Source organism: Suricata suricatta, chromosome 12 (genome assembly GCF_006229205.1).
Source record: "Suricata suricatta isolate VVHF042 chromosome 12, meerkat_22Aug2017_6uvM2_HiC, whole genome shotgun sequence".
Lineage (NCBI taxonomy): Eukaryota > Metazoa > Chordata > Mammalia > Carnivora > Herpestidae > Suricata > Suricata suricatta.
This window is the reverse complement of record NC_043711.1, coordinates 106,090,791-106,110,735: the sequence shown is the minus strand read 5'-3', so window position 1 is coordinate 106,110,735 and position 19,945 is coordinate 106,090,791. Positions and strand designations below refer to the sequence as shown.

General features: G+C 54.5%; 1 protein-coding gene across 1 annotated transcript in view; it reads right to left on the bottom strand.

The window, feature by feature from the left end:
• Nucleotides 1-19,945, bottom strand: part of MYT1 (myelin transcription factor 1) — a 107,957-nt gene that overhangs the window by 68,291 nt on the left and 19,721 nt on the right. The window contains exons 6-9 of the mRNA XM_029917349.1: nt 17,778-18,048; nt 12,318-12,428; nt 1,815-1,917; nt 212-291 (exon numbers count right to left, since the gene is read on the bottom strand). Coding sequence (XP_029773209.1) covers nt 212-236 — 25 coding nt within the window. The 5' untranslated portion in view covers nt 237-291; nt 1,815-1,917; nt 12,318-12,428; nt 17,778-18,048. The remainder of the gene's footprint in view (nt 1-211; nt 292-1,814; nt 1,918-12,317; nt 12,429-17,777; nt 18,049-19,945) is intronic.

Sequence of the window (19,945 nt, the reverse complement as noted above, 5' to 3'; positions counted from 1 at the left end):
CCACACAATCAGCTGAAAAGGGAGGCATCAGGCCAAGGATGCTGGCCTTGATTAGGAGGGAGCATATGTCTATCACCTCCTCAGCTGATAGAGCACAGAAAAGAGCACAGAGTGCTGATGGACACACAACTAATTAGTCCCTCTGGCAGCCAGGCAGAAATGTGTAAATGGGCCCAGGGAGCGGTGCACAGGGCTGGGGAAAGGTACGCACCCAGGAAGGTCCCACAGAGCATCATCCTGGCTGGACAGGCACAACTCCACTCCGAAGCTTGGGCACACGGTCACATCACGCTGGAAAAAGTTGCAACACAAACTTCTGTGTCCCAGGGCCCTGGGGAGTCTCCTTCTCATGCAGCCAATCAGGGCCAGGGAGCAGATAATCACAAATTAATGCCCTGCCAATGAGGCTCCCTTCCCCACACAATGGGCTGGAGACCCCAGACAATGAGCCCCGCCTGCAGGTGGGGGAAAGCAAAGACACAGCCTCCTCACTCTGGGAAACAAACAAATGAGGGAAGGGAGGGACTCTTCCCAATTTCCCCCTCCCCACACTCTTTCTCCACTCCTTCCCCCCTCCCCCTTCCTCCTCCTACTTTTCCTTTCTCTTTTCTGTACCCCAGACCTGAATCAGGCCAGAAACCTGGTGGAAGATCAGGCTGGATAGGGTGGGATGGGATCAGGTCTGGGGGTCCTAGCCTCCCCCCAAACACAGCGGCAGCCAAGGGGACAGGCCCCTGAACTATGGACTACCTACCACCCATGTGGAAAGGCTTATGGGGAGGGATGAAGGATGGTACGTGGGAGGGCCAGGAACCGACTCCCTCAGATATGGAAGGTTAGGAGGTGTGGGACTTGCAGGGACAAGGGGAGGAACAACTTGGTTTTGGACCTCCAGCAGCTCCCCAGACCAGGAGTGGGGATGGTGGGGGTGGGGGTGGAGGCTGGGAGCGGAGAATGGAGGAGGCCTTTCTGGGATGACTCCTCCTGCCTCATTCCATATCCTTGACCCTTCACTGCCCACCAGTGCCCTCTGGCCTAATGATCGGTCCTGGCTGGACACTCCCAACTTCATGCATGGCCATCCCCTCTGCTAGATTTCCCTGATGCCACTTATCCCTGTGGCAACTCAGATGTCACCTCCTTAGGAGGCTCCCATACCATCCTCCACTCTGGGTACTGGCCTGCTTGTGTGCAGGTGTCTACCCCCCACAAGTGGAGGCGTGGGTGCAGTATGTGGAGGCTGAGGCCCATAACAGGAGTCCTACATTCAGTGGCTCTAGGGTAGGCCTGAAGATAGGATTGGGTGGGGCTCTCCAGCCAGGAAGGGCCCCAGGCACAGACCCCTGCAAGGTGAGAGGGTAGATGAAGTCTCATTTCTTCCAGAGCTTTCCTCTAGAGAAGAAGGTCTCAAAGCCGGCCTCTCAGGTGATGGGGTTGAGAAAAGGAAGTCCCAGTCTCTGTCCTCACAGACTCACCCTTAAATAAAGCCTGTTGGTGGTGAAAACCATAGGCTCAAACCAGCAGGGGTGCTGGCACTCTGAGGCTGCCTTGCAAGCTGGAGGAATAGATCAACCTTTACTGCCCTGGAGGCAGGGGGAGGCAGATCTGGCATATCCCCTACCCCCTCACAGCCCTGTGACTGGTTGAATGTCTCCACACCTGCAGTAAAGCCTCCAGTGAGGTCAACTGGCAGGAAATGGACAGGCAGGTGGCCCAAGGGCAAGAGTACCCTAGATCAGGCTGCTGAGGGTCTGGATGTGAGGTAGAACTCCAGGCTATAGCCTGAGACATTGGGTGGGGCAAAGCTTACTTACGGAGAAGGGAAGCTGTGGCAGGGGGAGCAGGTTTGTGGGAATTGGCAGCTCCATTTGTCCCCAAGATGAGGCCTCCAGTCTGAGGCTCAGAGCCAAGACCAGTCTGGAAATGAAAGATGAGTCATCTGGTTAGAGGTGGTTCTGGGGGAGCCTGGTGAAGGTGTGGGGAGGCTAACAGATGCTGCTGGGGCAGAGTGGGCAGTCCCCTCCAGGTTGGTCACTGTCTCTCATCTCCAGTGACGATGTGCTTGCAGAGAAGTGACCTCAGGTGAGTTATCAAACCTTTCTGTGACTCACTTTACTCACCGGCAAAGCCAGAGTCTCTTCCCTGCAGGTTCTCAAATGGGTCCCATACATGTTGGCTAGTGGTCATCCCCTCACACCCCTTGGCCTCGCAACCTTGGAGACCCCTTCCCTGGAAGTCTGAAAGGCTCCTTCCTGGCACCACAGACACCACCTGATTAGGACTCCCTAACTTTGGGGAAATGCATCCTTTAGATGTAGCTAATTAGGACAGGTTATTTAAAGTCACAATGGGAGGAATCTGGGAACACTGGCACTATTTCCTTTACTAAAGCCAAACAGCTTCATAGTCCATCACATGGCAAAACCACTTGAACAACTTCAGAGTCAGGTGAGACAAATAATGTATTCTCTGAAGGCCTGAGGGGCAACAGAGAGTGGTCCTCAAGGCTCCTCCATCCCCCACCCACCATCCCCCACCCACCCCACCTGACCCCAGCTCAAAATGTGCTCAGAGACCAAAACAAGAGCCTATGTGACCTATAGGCCCCCTGGGAGAGCTCTGTCTGTATGATGCTTCCCTAGTTGTCCAAACAGCAATCATCCCAGGCTCTCCCAGGAGTTCTGTGCAGCCATGGTACCTCCTCACTTTGACCAGAAGCCAGGACAGCACTGAGTGTAGTCATCTGGAGCCAAAGAAAGCCCAGCCAGAGGCATACTCCTAGTTGAGACTTAAACAGGCCCCAGTGTTCAGCATTATATGACTAAAGAACAACTGGAGTAGGATCTGCCCTGTTGGGCCTGTCATGGGCTCCAGGACCACAAGATGCCCCAGTTGGGAAAGCATTTCATTTTTTGTTGTTGTTGTTGTTTTTAAGTAGGCCCCACGCCCAATGTGAGGCTTGAACTCATGACCCTGGGATCGAGAGTCATGTACTCCGTCAACTGAGCCAGCCAGGCACCCTGGAAGGCATTTCAGATCATGACCACTGGAAGTTCAGGTTTGCACAAGTTTCCAGTGGTGATTTAGTAGAGCCTCACCCAATAGCCCCCCAGGTCTACCCCTTTGGTTCCCCTGCCTGCTTGTCTATGGGCAACTCTCAGCAGATTTAGCCAAATGCCAAATCCCCAGAAGGGAAGGTCACTGCACAGCCACAGCACAAGCACTCAGGTCAGACCTCAGGAAGAACTAGAGTGGTCCCAGAGAGGTTGAGCACTGCCTTCCCAGACAGTGAAGGGTCATAGAAGAAGCTACGGGCAGACTACCCCAGGGTGTGGGGAGCCCAGGAAGCTGAGAGCCGTGTCTGGTAGTCCCCCACCTCTGGCCATCCTGGGGCAGAGCAGGGGAGGAAACAGAGAGCAGAAGTGTCCAGACCTGAGAAGTAAGGCAAACAGCTGGCCCTGCCTGACTCTTCTGGGCACACTCAGGACCAGAAGCCTCCTGAGGACAGAGAAGACAAGAGGAAGAGATCAGCTGGGCTGGTGGGAGAGAGACAGAGGACAGCCCTGGAGGCAAGGGCCTGGAGACCAGGTCAAAGAGATGAGACACAGAGATGGGTATTGACAAGCTGAATAGGAGATCACTGTGGGGATGAAGGAGAGACAAAGGCAGAGAAGTGAGGCAGAAATCAGATGGGCTTGGACACACAGACGAACAGAGAGATGAGGAGAGTAGAGAAAAGGAGAAGGAGGAGCTATGAAAGAGGCCACCAGGGCCTAGGAGCAAGTGAGCGCTGGGTAGAAGCCTCCCCGGATCCTGTCCTTGCACTCATGAGATGAAGGGCTCATGCTTCATCTGCCTGTGCATTCACATGCATGTGTGTACTGTGACTGTGTGTGCTTGTGTTGAGTGTGTGCACAAGCACATGTGTTCTCACATGTGCACACACGTGGGAGGGTGGAGGGCTCCACTCCTTGCCCTGATCCAGGCTCTGTTTAAATGGCTCTAGAATTCTGCTCTCAGAACAGATGGCCTTAGAGATAAAGCTGCCCAGAGCCTGGACAGAGAGGGAGGCTGCGGGCGGTTGCCATGGCAGGCTGGGTCGGTGGTGTCTGTTTATTATCGGCCACGAGAGCACAGCCCACAATGTCAAGAAGGGTTCATGGAGAGAGCAGCAGAGCCCTGGGAGAGAAACACCCTTGCCTGAATGTCCAACCCCGACAGAAGCAGGAACGGATTTTGGAGCCAGTGAGGAGTGGCTGGCCACAGGCTGAGGTCTGAGAAAAACAGCCTAGTCACTTCAGGAGACATACTCCCTCCCAAGACTCAGTCCTGAGATGCCCATGCTGGACCTCAGGACATGCTGACCCTGCAGTGGTTCCACCTACACCCAGCATTGGAGACCAAGAGCCTGGGACCAACACCACACTCTGGGTATGACAGGAACAGCTTCCTGGGTGAGCAAAGGGACAGAACTGTCAGTCCCCAGTCTCATACAGTGCCCTGGGATGAGGTCTGGAGGTGACCAGGGCTTCCCATCCCAGCCAGGGCCCCAGAGCCCAGAAGAGGGGAAAGGCAGCTGGGGCTCTCAGTAGAGCTAGTAGTGGGGGACAGTCCTGGTGCACACTATCTTGTCATCCCAACAAATACACTAACCCCATCACTGGAGCTAGATAGGACATACTGCTCACCTGATCTGCAGGTCAAGCCTTCCTGAGGAGGAAGAACAAGAGACATCCTACCTATGCTAGGTATCATGAACCTGCATGCATGGACCCCCTGCAAGGCCAACATTGTTATTCTTGACTTGTAGATGTGGCCCAGATGGATTGGGGCTTCTGTACCACCAAAAAAAAAAAAAAAAGGCTTCAGTGGTACCTTCCTCAAGTGGGAGCTCACTGGGAAAGGGTTCTTATTGAAAGCCTCTGGGTGAGGAAGGGTCCCACCATAGGCTGAAAGACAGAATGGAGGTGGGAAGGATGATGAGGCTCAGCTGCTAGTCCCAAGTTCTGGAGTGAGCAGGAGGCATCTGAGGGAAACATAAGCAAAGTCAGAAGGGCAGGGGGGAGCAGGAAAAATGGCTGAAGGGGCAGATACCTGAAGGATACATCCACAAGCATAACCACAGAGAAGAGAGGCCTCAGGGCTTTGTGCATGGTCATCCCAAGACTGCCCACATGAACCAGGCCAGACCTAGCAGCTCTGCCCATGGCCCTAAAGCTTCACCTTTCCCTGGACCCCAATCCAAATCGATCTCTAGATATCCTAGCCTTCACAGGCAAGAGCAGCTTGAAACCTTCCAAACCCGTGCAGCCCTCTCACCCCACCACACATACCAGAGCCCTGAACCTCCTGGATAAGGTTACAATGAGCCCATCAATAGCCCTGACCCCTCCGCACCCCAACCCTTTCATCCATTGAGTACCTGGATGGATGGGAGGGTGGGTGGATACATGGATGGGTGAATGGAGGATGGTGGATGGATGGATATGGATAGATGGAAGGATGAGTGGATGGATGTGCATGTGGGTGAGTAGATGGGTAGATGGATAGATGGGCGTGTGGGTGGAGGGATGGGTGATAGGTGGACAGACAAATGGGTGGGTGGATGGGTAGATGGATGGGTGGGTGGACAGGTGGGTGAAGGATCAATGGATGGATGGACGAATGGATGGATGGATGGGTGGGGAATGGGTTTTTGAATAGGGGATAGAAGATAGATGCCTCAGGTTTGCTAGTGGAGATCAGGACATGTGGGAAAGGCCACAACCAGGGTTGGACACAGGGAACATGCCTCATTGAGGTCATGAGGAAAATAATCTACAATGCCCCTGAAGCCCAGAACCCTGTGTCCCCCTACCTACTTGACCTCCACCACACACACACATACACACACACACACACACACACACACACACACCTGAATACATCCAGTCAAGGCAACCCCATGTGCAACCAGAGACTGGAAGAACAACACTGACCCTAACCCAAATGCCAGAATAACTGAGCCTGGAAGGAAAGAGGGACAGACCCACAGAACACGGCCACCCTGTCTCCAAGAGTATAGGCCTGGGGGAAGGAGATGTGGAAGAGGCTACTGAGAGAAAGCCCAGAGCTGGCTCGACAGAGGGTACTGTGAAACTGGAAGCTTCCATGACCTTCACCAAGGTGGTGACCAGGACCTGATGAGACCAGGAGAGTGACACACTTCTGATCTATGAGGTTCCCAGGGTGATAGAAGGCCAGGAATGCCAAAGCAATATCACAAAAATTGGGATGTGGGTCCAACATTTACATTTTAAAATTCAACCCTTTTTACATTTGTACCATTCACTAGACAATTGCTAGACTAATTAAAAAAAAAAAACAACTTCAGACACACAGTGACATCAAGGGCTGTTGATGGGCCTTCTGAGCCCCCGCTATCCTGTCTGGCTGAGCATCACCCCATTTGGAGGGAGCCCCAAAAGTCTTCATGGGAGGCCTTTGTGAAAGCTCATATCTGGGCCACAGGGTGCTCCTCATACATCCTTTGCAGGCCGTTCCCCATACCCCCCATCAACCCAATTATAGACAAGGAATTGAGCTCAGACCATCACTAAAGCAGGACAAGGTGCCAGGGGGAGCTAATGGCAGAACAAGGGCTCCCCCGAGGCCCCAAACACAAGAGCCTGCCTCCCCCAACTGGCCCAGGAGGGAGGCTCTGAGGAGGCAGCAGGGGGATAAAACCCACTTTGCTAGCGGCCATTGTCCCACCACCTGTGCTCACTTGCTGCGGTCCTCCCAGCATGGGCTACTGAGCCCCACCCCCACCCCTTCAGCTGCACCAGACAGGGGCACCTGTATGCTAATCCCGCAGGGGTACAAGGGAGGGAGGGTTGAGCAGACCAGACAGGAGCAGAGTGCTGGAGAGGAGGGCAGCCTCAAGGGAACCCGATGACCTTGTGGTGATGTCCATGTGCTTGGGGTGGCTATAAGCCCCCACCCTGGAAGGGACAGGCAGAATCATGGGAGGAGGGGCTATGAGCCCCACCCTGAGCCTGGGAGCCCTGTGCCTGAGGAACAGGACACTTGGAGTACGGCCCTGCAGTGGACCCTGCATGTCAGTCATTGTGTGAACTTGAAGCTATGGCCTGTCCATTCACACAGCTGCAGAATCTCCTTGGAGACACTGCAGGCTTGAGTTTGCATAGAACAATAATGAAGATCATGACAGTGGCAGGAGGAAGAGAAGTGACCATTCGGTGAGCCCCTAGAAGGCACCACTTACATAGTTATTGCAGTGAATCATCCCTGCACTTCCAGTAAGTGATTCTACCTGTTTTATGGACTCAGAAAAGTTAAAGGGCTTCTTTGGGGTCTGCAGAGTTGGGCCACAATGGAGGCATGGAAGGGCACCCCAACCTCCATGAACTAGGATAGACTTGGAAGCTTGAAAACTCAGTGATGTTCCACAAACATCACATGAAGCAGACCGCACAAGAGCATGGGACAGACTGTTGTGTGCATGCTGTGTACACAGGGCATGGGGACGGGGGAGACGCAGACAGACACACAGAATCCTGACACCATGCAGAGCCCTGTGGTCAGGCTCAGTTTGAAGCAGCTGAGACAACTGGACTGCGGCCTCCATCTCCAACTTCATCCTGGATGGACGATAGGTTGGAAGCCCCTGGCAGCCTGCCAGCATCCTGTGGACAGAGAGACCAGGACTGGGCAGCACAGCGGCCGATCTCAGAGCCGCACCTCCTCCAAAGGAGAGGCTGCCATGTCCTCTTCTCGGCTCAATGCCAAAGCCAGCTCTGGACCTGTCCTCAGCCCAGGCTCAGTCACCTGTGGGTCCTGCCCACCCCAGGAACCACACCAGCCTCCTTCCTGCACTTCCTGTGCTCCAACTGTCCAGCAAGGCCAGTTCTGGCCAAGCCAAGTTGCCTCGGATGCCCCAACCCTACGGCCCCTACACATACCACACCTAACCATGGAATAAACCTGGATGGTTTATGTGTATGGCTGTCTCTCACGCACTGAGATGTGAGCTCCACAAGAGCACAGTTAGTGCTCCTGGAAACTCAGAGTACTCTCGCTCAAACACTGAGCAGCTCACCCGCTCTCCTCCCAGGGCGGGGCGCATCATGTCCTGCTCAGGCCCTCCCGTGGCTGCCCGCAGAGACCCTCACCTCTCACTCCAGCCATGGCACTGGGACTCTCCCTCTGCATGAGAATCCTTTTCCCCTCCCCACAGCCAGCTTCTTAGGCCTCTCCCCCACTCCTTTCACACTTGCCCCAGTTCCAGCGACCTTGGATGTATGTCTCAGCCTGACCATTCTCCGAGGCACTCCCTCCTCCCACAACAAAGCAGGCCCCACCCTTCCTCCAGCACCCCTAGGGAAGAGCATGCCCACGCTCCACACAGCACCCTGACACTTAGAGCAGTGCTCACCCGTCCTCTCCATTAGGGCACTTTGTGTTTCCTGAATGAATGACTGCAAGGACAAGAATAAGAGAGGTACAGAGCTCACCTGCTTGCGACTCACTGCGGGTCATCTGGATCTATGCCCTTCGCAGAGCCGAGAAAAGGGATGAAGAAGCCATAACACAAAACTAGAAGCTCTGTAGCCCCAAACCAAGTGGCCCCTTTACAACCTGTTCCCAACTTCCCAGAAGTCTGCAGACAAATGCTCAGGGTCACCCACATCTCAGCAGGCTAGTTCATGCCCCGAGTGGCAGAAAAAGCTGAAACCATTTTCCTGTGATCAGAAACAGGAGCACTGGGTAACCCCTTCCCCCCAAGCTCCCCACATCAGTAAGTCCCACCTACTGTGAGCCTCTGGGTCACAAAGCAGCCACGCCAGGCCAGGCCAGGGTGTGGACAGCCGCCTTACTGCTCTGCATGGGGCTACTGGACCCAGGAGGCTTGGGGGGGAACACCAGCTGCCAGGTCAGCTGTGGGAGGGGGCATGCCCCTCTAGAACTGATTGCTGCCCTGACACCATGATAGCATCATGCTGGCTACCCTGTAGGGGCAAGATGACAGGGCATCCACTGTAGTGAATCAGTTGTCTCAGGGGCTTTGTGGGTAGGCTCCCAGAGCCCATCTAAGAGTGGGGGAGCCCCCAACCCCAGCCAGATCTCCAGGGTCAGTAGATTTTGTCCTTGAACCAGGATTCAGAGGTAAAAGTTCTCAGTTCACTGGGACGTCCTGACCCCACTCTGCCATTCACTTGGCCTTGTGACCAGAAGTTCTCCAAAAGTCTCTCAGAATGTGTAGGGTCTTTATCAGGTTGGCCCAACAAGGGTCTGGCTTCAAGGAGCACCGCATAGGACGGGGCCGTAGGTGTCACACTCCAGGTAAGGATGAACCCAGTACTGCCAACCCACTGCAGAGAAGTGACCCCTGCCATTCCATGAACCCCAACCACACCTACAACAGAGCCCTTCCTCTTCTTCAGGAGCCTACCCACCCCACCCCGGGTGCCAGAGCACAGACACCAGGGTGGCACTGATCTTACAAGAGTACTTAACATCAGTGATGGCCCACCACCAGCCCCTTGGCCATGCTAGCACACTGAATCCCTCCAGCAACCTGGGAATGAAACGCCGGTGTCCTCAGTCCACAGACAGGAAAACTTAAGACTTAGAGAAGAGAGTCGGCATTCAAACCCAGGCCTCCGGAGAGTACACTCACATCCCTGAGCTCTGCTGTCTCAAAGTGAGAACCCACAGATGGGAGAAGGCACAGCTGGCAGCAGAAGCAGGGCTGCTGTGTGTGTGTTCAAAGTACATGTGCACGTATGTGTGTGTACTATGAGCACATCTGTGGTTATGTGTCTGTGTGTGCACATCTTGGACAAGTTTACATGCACATGTATGTATGCTTGTGTGTGCACTTGGGTGCATGACTGCCTGTTGCATGGGTCTGTGTGTCCATATTTGTGTGTTATGTATATCTGCACATGTGTACACGTGCACACTCACATGTTTGTACATATGTGCCTCTGTGTGTGCACATATAGGTGTGCAGCTGTGTGTACACATGCATGTCAACAAATCCATCTGGTGTACACACCATTCCTGCCCCTACAAAGGGGACTGGGGCTGGAAAAAGCATCAGAGCTACAGGCCCAACCCCTCATCCACCAGAGGGCCCTACAGGGACTGACCCCCCCCCAGCAGCTACCATCTAGTTGGGCGAGCTCTGGACACAGCCAAGGTCCAGCCCTCCCTGCCCATCCTCACTGTGGTCTACTTCCCTCTCAACCCAGAGCCCTCAAGTTGCCTTACACCCCTCTCCTCAGACTCGGAGGCCTTCCTTGAAGTCAGCAGTGTGCATCCTCCAGATCAAGGCCCCTTGGGGCTCCCACTCCCACAGGGCTTTCTTTGTGCTGGCCACAGCAAAGACATTCTCCAACTGCCGGTCATCGAAAGAGGAGGCTTCATCTCAGGGTCTCAGCTCAAGCGTGCTTCCTCCAGAGGCTTGCCCTGCACCACACACCCCGAGGGTCCTTCCACCCCACCCCCTCACTGTGCCCCATTTGTAGTTGCTCCCATTGGGCAGGGAGCCTTGTGAGCCAGGCACCTGGTCTGGGGTGAGTACCTGTCAGTGCCTCAGGGGACCCTCCTTCAAACCTGAGCCTGCAGTGGGTCCACAGATCCCAACCACAAGCTGTCTGCCTCCTCCTGCAGAAGACACCCAAGTGCCTTTATCTCCCTGCTCCCCTTAGGCAGTTTTCCACATTCATCCTGCAATGTGGGGCCATGATGCTTGTAAAAGTAAAAGAAGTAAAAACTTGTAATGGGAACAGTGAGCACCAGGAAGAGAAAGTCCTGGCCATTAAGCATCACCTGAGACCCCTCCACCCTCCTCTGGTTTCCTCCTGTGTCTGTGCAAAAGCCCTTAGTGGTGTGGGGGCGGGAGGCCTGCAATCCCAAGAACGAGGACACACGGTCAGAAAAGAGACTTTGATGATGCAAAATGTCTCTAACTTAAAGAGTTACCCTGGATTTGAGATGATGCCCTTTCAGGTAGGGGGGGCATCCAAAATTTTCTGTTTTGAACTGAGGGTGACATGAGTTCATGGTTCACAACAGCTCTCTGGGTGGTCTCACCATTTCTAATGGAATTTTACTAGATTGTGAGATCTGCAAGCCTAGAGCCCACCGCCTAGTATGCCTCAGCGTCCCTTTCTTGGGGGTATATTCACGCATATTCACCTGCTCAGTGGTAGCTGAGGGGACAGGGGGCACGGATACTCGAATGTGCTGGGGCCAAGGGTAACAGGGTCCAGTGAAGGCCACCAGCAGGTGTGGCCATGGACAGCCAGAACAAGACAGTGGTGACTGGACTCAGGTGTCAGCTGAACAAGCAGAGGCAGGCTGGTTCCCTTCACCTCCTCCCATCAAGGGGCAACCCCACCCGCACCCCAAAGCCCTCCCCAGACCATTTCAGTGCTCCGCAGGGAGTTGTGTGGGCCTGCCTAGTTTGGCCCTCTGAGAGCATGTGAGGCTATGAAGATGCTGCGTCAGGCAGGCCCTTTCCCAGGCTGGAGAACAGATGGGGCCCGCCCCATCACCACCACACAGGGCAGCTCCATGTACCTCCCTGACGGTGGCCACCATCCAATCCTGTTCCCTGCCCCTCCAGACCTCAGGCCTCTCTCCCCTGAACTCAGCCACATTCAGGTTTGCTCCCTCCCACCTCCTAGGATTTACCACACCCACCTCCTTCCCCAGGTCCTCATGCTAAGCCCTCCCTGGGAAGCTTCCAGATTGGGTCCGAGTGTCCTCAGAGCTCTCCTGGCCCCTGGCCCTCCTCCCAGCAGCCTTATCAGATGGAATTTCACGGTAATTGTATCATCAATTGCCCAGCATCCAGCTCCTCGGGGAGAGGATGAGAGACAATGTGGGCCTGCCTTACCCAGCACTCAGCTCAGGGCCTGCTCAGAGTTTCAGATCAGTGTGGATGGGTAGAGGAAAGAAGGGCACTGCTGAGACCCACATACATCTCTGGGAGGCTGTGCTGGTGGGAGGGGTCTTCCAGAGGAGGCTCAGAGAACAGGCTTCCTTTGATATGCTGGGGGAGTGGGGAGGGGCAGGGCCGGAAGGCTTGGGGAGGGGTAGGTGGGTCCCAATACAAAGGGTTCTGTCTGCAAAGTCAGGCCTGCACCTGCCCTGCTCCCCCTCCATCCATCCTTCTGGAAGAAGGGCCCAGGCCTCCAACCAGGGTTCTGCAGCACAGAGGGGCCACCTCCTCCATGCAGTTCTGGAGCAAACTCGGAAGGCACTTGCCACATGCAGGGGCACAGGGCTGGACACTCACTCACCTTGGTATTCCGGAGTGCAGAGGCTAGAGCCCCAGATAGAGGCTTCCTTCCTTCCAAGGCACAACTCGCTACCTGACCAATCCGTGCAAGGGGTACCAGGCTGGGGGGGCCCTGGAGGACATAGAGGGGAGGCAAAGCTGGACTCCTTTCCAGAAAACTGCAGACTCCTTTCCTCCTCTGAGACCACAGAAGTGGCAGCAGCTGTGTGAGCAGAAAAGCCACAAACCCTCAGTGCCCTCAACACCCTGAGGGCAAGGATTTCGTCTTCCTCCCCACCACCACCACCCTAGGAGAGAGGCCAAGGAGGTCAATGAGGGGGAGGAAGGGTGGGGAGAAAGGAGGAAGAAGAGAAAACGGTAGAGAGAGTGGGGGAGGAAAGGGAGGTGCAGAGAGGAGGGGCTGGCTCCAGGCAGGGCTTTGAATTTGCACCCAGCACTCTGGCTCAGGGCTTGAGCTTCTAACCGGTGTTCTCTGGGTCTCCTGAGAGCAAGCCCATGGATTTTCATTTCCTTGACCCCACTATTTGCCCCACTTCATTCTAGTCTCAGGAACAGTGTCCCTGGGTTATCTCCCCTGGGCTGCCCACCCCCCACCCCTCACTGCAGACCCCCTAGAGAAGGTGAGGCCCTGTCAGGCTGGTGCTGGTTCTCTAGGAGAACCAGGCAGCTTCCGGGCTAAGGACGAAGAGGGATGGGGCAGGTGGGGCCAGGAGTACATGCAGCAGCCTGGCTGCTAATTCTCTCTAATTACTTTAAAGTTGTACTAATTGAACTGATTGAAAACAGGGTCTAGGGGTGGGGGGGTATGAAAGAAGGAGAGGATGTTGTCCAAGAAGTCATCAGCCCATCCCCCAGCCCACACTGAAGCCCCTCAGCAGCCCAGGGCCTCAGCCAGGGCAGCTCTTTGTCTCCTGACCACAGGCCTAGCCTGAGTCCCCTGCCAGATTTGGAGGTGGGCTGGTGGACAGGAAGGAGAGGCCAGACTCAGAGCCAAGGAGTGTCCAACCCTAAGACAGGACAGGGCCAGAGTCTCCCTTACATGCGCAGATCCCACAAGCGGATCCAAGGTTCCCTGCCAGGCCCCTGGGCTGCTTATAGCCCAACCCACTGGTCTGCTGATATACTTGACAAATATCAGTCCCTGCATACCAGGTCAGGCCTGAGCATAAGAGGTCTGGGGCCCACCTGTGGCGCATTGATGTGGCTGTGATAGACCTGTTCTCCCGTCTGACCAGGAGATCTGAAAAATGGGCCTGGGCCAGAGACCCCCCTGGGTCCCAAGAGAAGGGGCCATGAAACACTTGGGAAGGTGGTGAGTGGGTATAAATGGCCCTTTACCAGCTCAAGATACAAATATGGATGTGGGGTTTTGTTTCTCTGCCTTGTGTGCATTTAGCATCCAAACCCTCCATTAGCACAAAATCTATGATTTCCTTCTTAAGCCTCTTCCTCCACCATGAATTCACAGTTGAAACCACTAAGGGTTTACTCAGTCCCAAGAGGGGCCGGTCCGCCCCCTACTCAGATAAGAGACTTTGAGTCCTACTACGGAGCGGGCTGTGTTGCTCCAGTCGCGGCCACGAGGTGTCGCTGTGGACCGCGTGTCTAGCACAGCCCCGCAGCCGGGCTCACACTGTCAGGGGCCTAGGGAAGGAGCTCCTGGGCACCCGGGCGCCCCCTGCTGGCTGTCATCACTTTTCTTACGGAGGAGAGCATGCGCCAAGGAGCAAGCCCTGACTGGTTCAAAATGATCTGAGACAGGATGGTCACCAAATTTGATCTTTCCCAACTTTTCCCCTTATGCCCAGCGGTAGAGACTTAGCATGCAAATGAAATCCACCGTGTATGAAGTGTGTTCTGTCCACTGTGCCATCACCCCCACTTTCCTGAGGCCCCCCGCCCCCATCCCTTCCCACCTCAGCCCCTGTGAAACTTTCCCTGGCTAACTCGGGGAGCCGGTCTTTAACCCGCATCCTGAGGGTGTCTCCCTGCAGCTGCAGCTGCTGCCCTAGTAAAACTTTGCCTGTGCCTTTAAATTTTGGGTCCAGCCTCATTTCTACTGTCACTGGGTCCAGGACCCAAACTGAGTAACACTGTGGTCTTTGCCACTGCTCCCTGCAGGCTGCCTGGGGAGGGGGTGGGCAAGGAGCCTGACTCGGATGAGAGAGTCCAGGCTCCCTGCATTATCCCACAGGCACTGCCCACAGCATCCAGGTTCTTGTGTGGAGCCTGGACTTTCCCTCCCCCTTGGAGGGAGCCCTGATATCCTTTCCTATCAGGAGGCTTTCGTCTGGACACTCAAACCCAGCAGAGGGGTTCTAATAATGTTTGATCTAAGAAAGGAAGGGGCTGGTGGGACAGGGTAGTCCCTTCCTTTTCTCTTGGGAGGAATGCTTCAATGCAAATATGCAAATATGTCCTCCTCCAGAGCTGGGCCATGTGACTTGGCTGGACCATCAGCATGGAAGGGAAGCCCTCAGAAGATATTTTGGAAGGCTCTGACCACAGGAAGTGCTCAGCCACTTAGAGAGGACTCCAAAATGCCACCCAGAAGGTTAAGCTGTCACTCTCAGAAAGGTCAGGAACCAAGGCCCCAGGGCTACTGCCTGCTGGGGCAGGCATCACGGTGCCCAGGTGCTGGGTGGAGGTCTGTTCTACCCAAAGGATCCACCAGCTAGGGCTCCATTTTGCTTCAGGCCGACATGGGCTCACCCTGGGGCCAACCTGTAGAGGGGACATGAGAAGCAGGGGATGAGGACTTCTGAGACTCCGTGGGAGAAGGGTTCTCGCCAGCCACCCCCACACAAGAAGTCGCTGAGTTCAGTGAATGAATGCACGAAGGTATGAACACATGTGAGACCAACCAACACTACGAGGCACCTCCTGGGAGATGAAGCTGTGCTGGGTGTCAGTAGACACCACCAGGGGGAGCTGCATACTAGGGACATGGCCTGCTCAAGGGCAGGAATGAACCTCAGGATCCCAAATTTCAGTGTTATATAATTCCCAGCCTTGTAGAGAGATGCCCAGAGACCTCCGAGCAAGCTGAGGGGCTACGACAAAGGTGAGGAGAGAGAGAGACAAGGCAAGGTCTCTGCAAGGCTCAGGAGCCAGAGGAGAAGGCGGGACAGGTCAGCGGCGCCATCCGCAGGTGGGACTGGTCATGGGGCGCGCAGCCCCGTCTAGAGCAGGGGAGCCAGACAGAGCAGTGCCCTTCCAGGCCAGCTGGGGAGGAGGGCTGACCTTCCAGGATGTGGGTGGGCACAGTCCTGGAGCTGGGGTGGGGGGGGGGATACTGAAGGACAGCTTCAGGGGGCAGTCATGACAAATAGCGGGATTTGGGGAGTGGGAATATCAGGAGCATGGAGAAAGGTAGCTGGATAATGAGCTGATTGGCAAATGAGTAAAACAGCAATTGCTTGATGAAAAATGTTTATGATGCAATTAGCAGCTGTGCCATAAATAAAAGTTTAACTGTGTTTATTATAAACTTGTTGAGCCACAGGAAACAGCTCCATGATTGAGCCAGCCTTTAATACTCTGTTTACTGCATGAAACGTTCTCTGTCTGATGCATAATTGAGTGTGCTCTTAGCCTCCGCACAAGAGGCTCATTCTTTAGCTCTGTGGCCCTTCCATACCTCTATGCTCAGCTCTGTCCTGACCCCATACCTGACCCCTAAAGCCTGGATGGAGAGGAACTGGCCCCTCCTTGGGCCACACATTGCCTCTACTGCCCAGATTCTGTAGTGTGAGGCAGGTGCACGTCCCCACTGGTCCCCAGGTCCCCACAAGTGTCATTCTGACTCCATAGGACTTGCTTGGCACCAGTCTGACTTGAGGCCAGAAACTGAGCACCTGCCTCACCCCTGGCCTTCCCAACCCTCCCCAGGTCCCCTGCCCCGGACTCTTCCCCTTCACTTCAGCATTTCCTGCTACAAAATTCTGCCTGAGGCCCTCGAAGTCCTCCCTCTGCCCAGACCCAACACTGCCTGCTTCTTCCTCCACCATCTGGGGGTAAACTCCCTTCAGTGTGCTGTCTTTTCAACTAATTTCCCATAATCTGTTTTGTTTTATTTTGTTTTGTTTTTAAATATGAAAATGTTAAAAAACAAGGATGATGAGAAATACTTGTGCCTTCACCATCCTCCCTAGAGGGAGCACCTCTGAAATTCGTTTGTATCATTTCTGCCCATTTTCATAGTCTTACCATTTACATACACACCCAAGAACAATGCACTTATATTCTTTGCAGATTACGTGAATGTGATCACAAACAACAAAACCCCTTGCAGCTTGCTTTCATTGCTCAACATTATTTTTGACGTATATCAGGGTTGGCTCTGCTGATTCTAACCCATGTGACATTATGCTGAATGAATAAACAACACCTCTGTATTTTCCTGCTGAGGGGTGTGCATGTCCAGTATTTTGTCATGTGAACTACATTTTCGATGCCTCTGTCTCGTTGCTCCTGGGTGCCCCAGATGACCCTGGGTGCAGCGGATGACCCAGGGCACCAGGGTGACCTGGATGCCTCAGATAAGTTTCTCCAGGGCTTGAACTGGTCACTTTCTTGCCACAGCATGAAGTTCACCACTTCATGTCTATTCACCTGCACTTAGGGCATCTGAGTTTTTGGTATTGCCAACCTCTTAAGTTTTCTAGGTGACTAGTGAGATTGGGTGTCCCTCTGTACAATTTGGGGCTGTAGAGACAGCCTCGTGGACATGCAGGAGGCACCACACACTCAAGTTCCCAGTTTGGCAGCTGATGACCCAGAAATTCAGGACTGTCCCAAGGGCAGGCAAGGCTTCCCTTGGGTCTTGCTCCCGGAGGACCTCTGGGCCTGGAACATTGTTCATGCAAGATAGCCATGCATCATGCCCTTTACTCTCGGGAAATTCACTGTCTGCTGCCCCTCCCCCGCCCCCAGGACGGGGTTGTGAGTATCCTGGTGTCCTGCTTCTCATACGCAGCTCAACACCTATAGGACCACTTCTTTGTCTGGGGAGAGATGGAGGCAGCACTCAGGGTCCCCAAAAACATTTATCTACTCCCACTCCTGCACACCGCCTGTTGCCCTTTGTTTCTGTTTGGTTGTGATTTTCTTATTGATTAGTAAACATTTCCATGTTTCTGGGAGTTACCCTTGCTTGTTGTGATGTTACTAACGTCAGCATCCAGCCGGGCCCCTCTCTTTCCTTTGGTTATGACCCTTTGCACCTGACCCCGGTGCCTGCACAGCTTGCTGCCCTGGCCTGCTCCTACAGTCCCCTCCCCCACACCAGGGGCTCCTGGGCCCCACTCTAGGAGCCAGCACCCCTCTGTGTGGCAGCTTTGCTTCACAGTACTTTGCTGCTACACACTTTAAATGTGCGTTGTGTATTTTTTAGAATCCCTTATCATCATAGAAGGAATGGGAAGATGTTGCCAACAGGGGAAACAGGGAAGATAAGCACCTTGGTGGCGTCCTAAGTGTGATTTCACGCGGCTGTATCCATGCACAGCGGACATAGAGCAGCTGTACGAGCTCTTCGTGCTGTACCCGTCTCTCCCACGAGGCAGTGGTGCCTCATGGAGGGTGGAGAGGTAACGAGGAGCTGGAAAAAGACTCAGAGCAGCAGCCTCTCCAGGGCTGTGAAGAGAAGAAGGTGGAGAGGGGCCTTGGGTCTGTTTCTTAGTGACAGACTGCTGAGCATGTTTGAAGTCCTCGGGGCAGGATGCAGATGCCTGAGGAAGAAGGAAGGAATCCTGCCAGGAGGGCACCTCCTCCCCAGTCCAGCCACACATCCTGCACCCCCTCACTGCCTCCTTGCAGGGCTTCCCAAGGGCCACTCGCTACCCCAACCCTTCCACACACCCCCATACCTGCTCGCCCTTTCCTTTCTAGGCCACTGACACCTCTTCCGGGCATGTGTCCCCACAGAGTGTGGGCTCTTAATACAAAAACTGCACTTGCTTGGGGCACCTGGATGGCCAAGTGGGTTGAGTATCCAACTTTAGCTCAGGTCATGATCTCATGCTCATGAGTTAGACCCCTGTGTCAGGGTCTGTGCTGACAGCTTAGAGCCTGGAGCCTGCTTCAGACTCTCTGTCTCATTCTGCTCCTCCCCTGCTCGCACATGGTCTCTCTCTCTCTCTCATGTAAATAAACATTTTTTAATTTAAAAAATTTTTTTAATAAAACTTTTGCTTGTAGGTAAATGTTTATTTCTAGGCCTGAGGGACTACATGGCCCACAGTTGCACCTGCCTTCCTTCCACATGGCGTCCTCTGTGGGGCCTGGGGTGGGGACAGTCTTGGGTGTAGGGAGGGCTGCTGCCATCCCATGCCTCACCCAGCGCAAGGGTCAGGGGAAGGCCCCTAGCACCCAGTCAGAGGGCCACCAAGAAAATCGCCCCCTGAGCCTGAGAACGATTGCAGAAAGGTGAACTGTCCCTTTAATTTCTTCCCAGGCAAAGCCTGAAGACTACAAAAACAACATTTTAATTTAAATTCCGATTCCACATTCATTCTCCGAGTACCTCTGAGCAGGGATTTCATTAAAGGCTTTAATAGATTTTATAGGACTTGTCACATCCGGAAAGGTGATGGAGCAAATGCATTTTCTCTGCCTCCAGACTTTCAACAACAGCTTGGAAAACAAATTTGCCATGAAAGCGCGGAACAGTCCAGTCTTGAACAGACAAGGCAAAATGACCTCACTCCAGGTAAACAGCCCTCACAACCCTCACTTTCTTCCCCACACAATGGGGCCACTGCCACCAAGGAAATTGAAGGATGGGCAAGACTCGAGGCGTGCCAAGGGTTTTGCCAGGAACCGAGGAACCAGGGGTCCCAGGTGACCGAGTCCCAGCAGCACCCTGCAGGATCAGGCTGGACACCTCATTTGTGAGCTGGTGGGCGTGGTGGACAGGGCAGCCCTCTTATGGCCATGGCTCCCTTGGTCTGGGGCAAGGGAAGCAACTTGAAACTTTGACCTGGCTTCTTTCCCTCCTTCCTGAAGGGCTCCAGCCCCTCAGATCCAGGGGCAGCTGCCTATCAGCTCAGCCACATCAGGATCAAACACATGCAAGCAGCATGGCCAACTGACCAACATTTTCCTAGGCCATCCTGATTTTAAAACCGAGAGTCCTGGAAACCCCCTCATTCAAGCAAGCCAGGATGGTGGGCCAGGGGGTGAGACAAGCAACAGGTCAGCCCCCACCCTCTGCCAGCCCACTCCACACTGCACCCGCTGGGGCCCCTATGGATTCCCCAACTTCAGCTGCCACTAGCAGAGCCAACAGGCCCTCAGATCCCCCTTCCCAGCAAGAGTGCTGGCATCCTGGGTCCTGGATCCCTTTTACCAAGTGTCCCAAGAGGATGTCCTGCCAGCTCTCTTCACCTCCCCACCTTCCTCTCTGACCTAGCCATGGACCACGGGGGCCATCCCTATGTCGGCCACAGCCCTGTTGCCCAAGATCTGCTCACTGCCGTCCTCAGGGCTGGGGCCTCAGCTCCTCCCAGGCGGGGCTGTAGTTATCAGCAGCCCCTTCCCTTGGGCAGCCTGTGCTGGACCCGAACTCCCACTCCCCTTCTCGGGTCTGCTCATCAAGGCTCCGCCCACAGACACCCCACCTAGGCA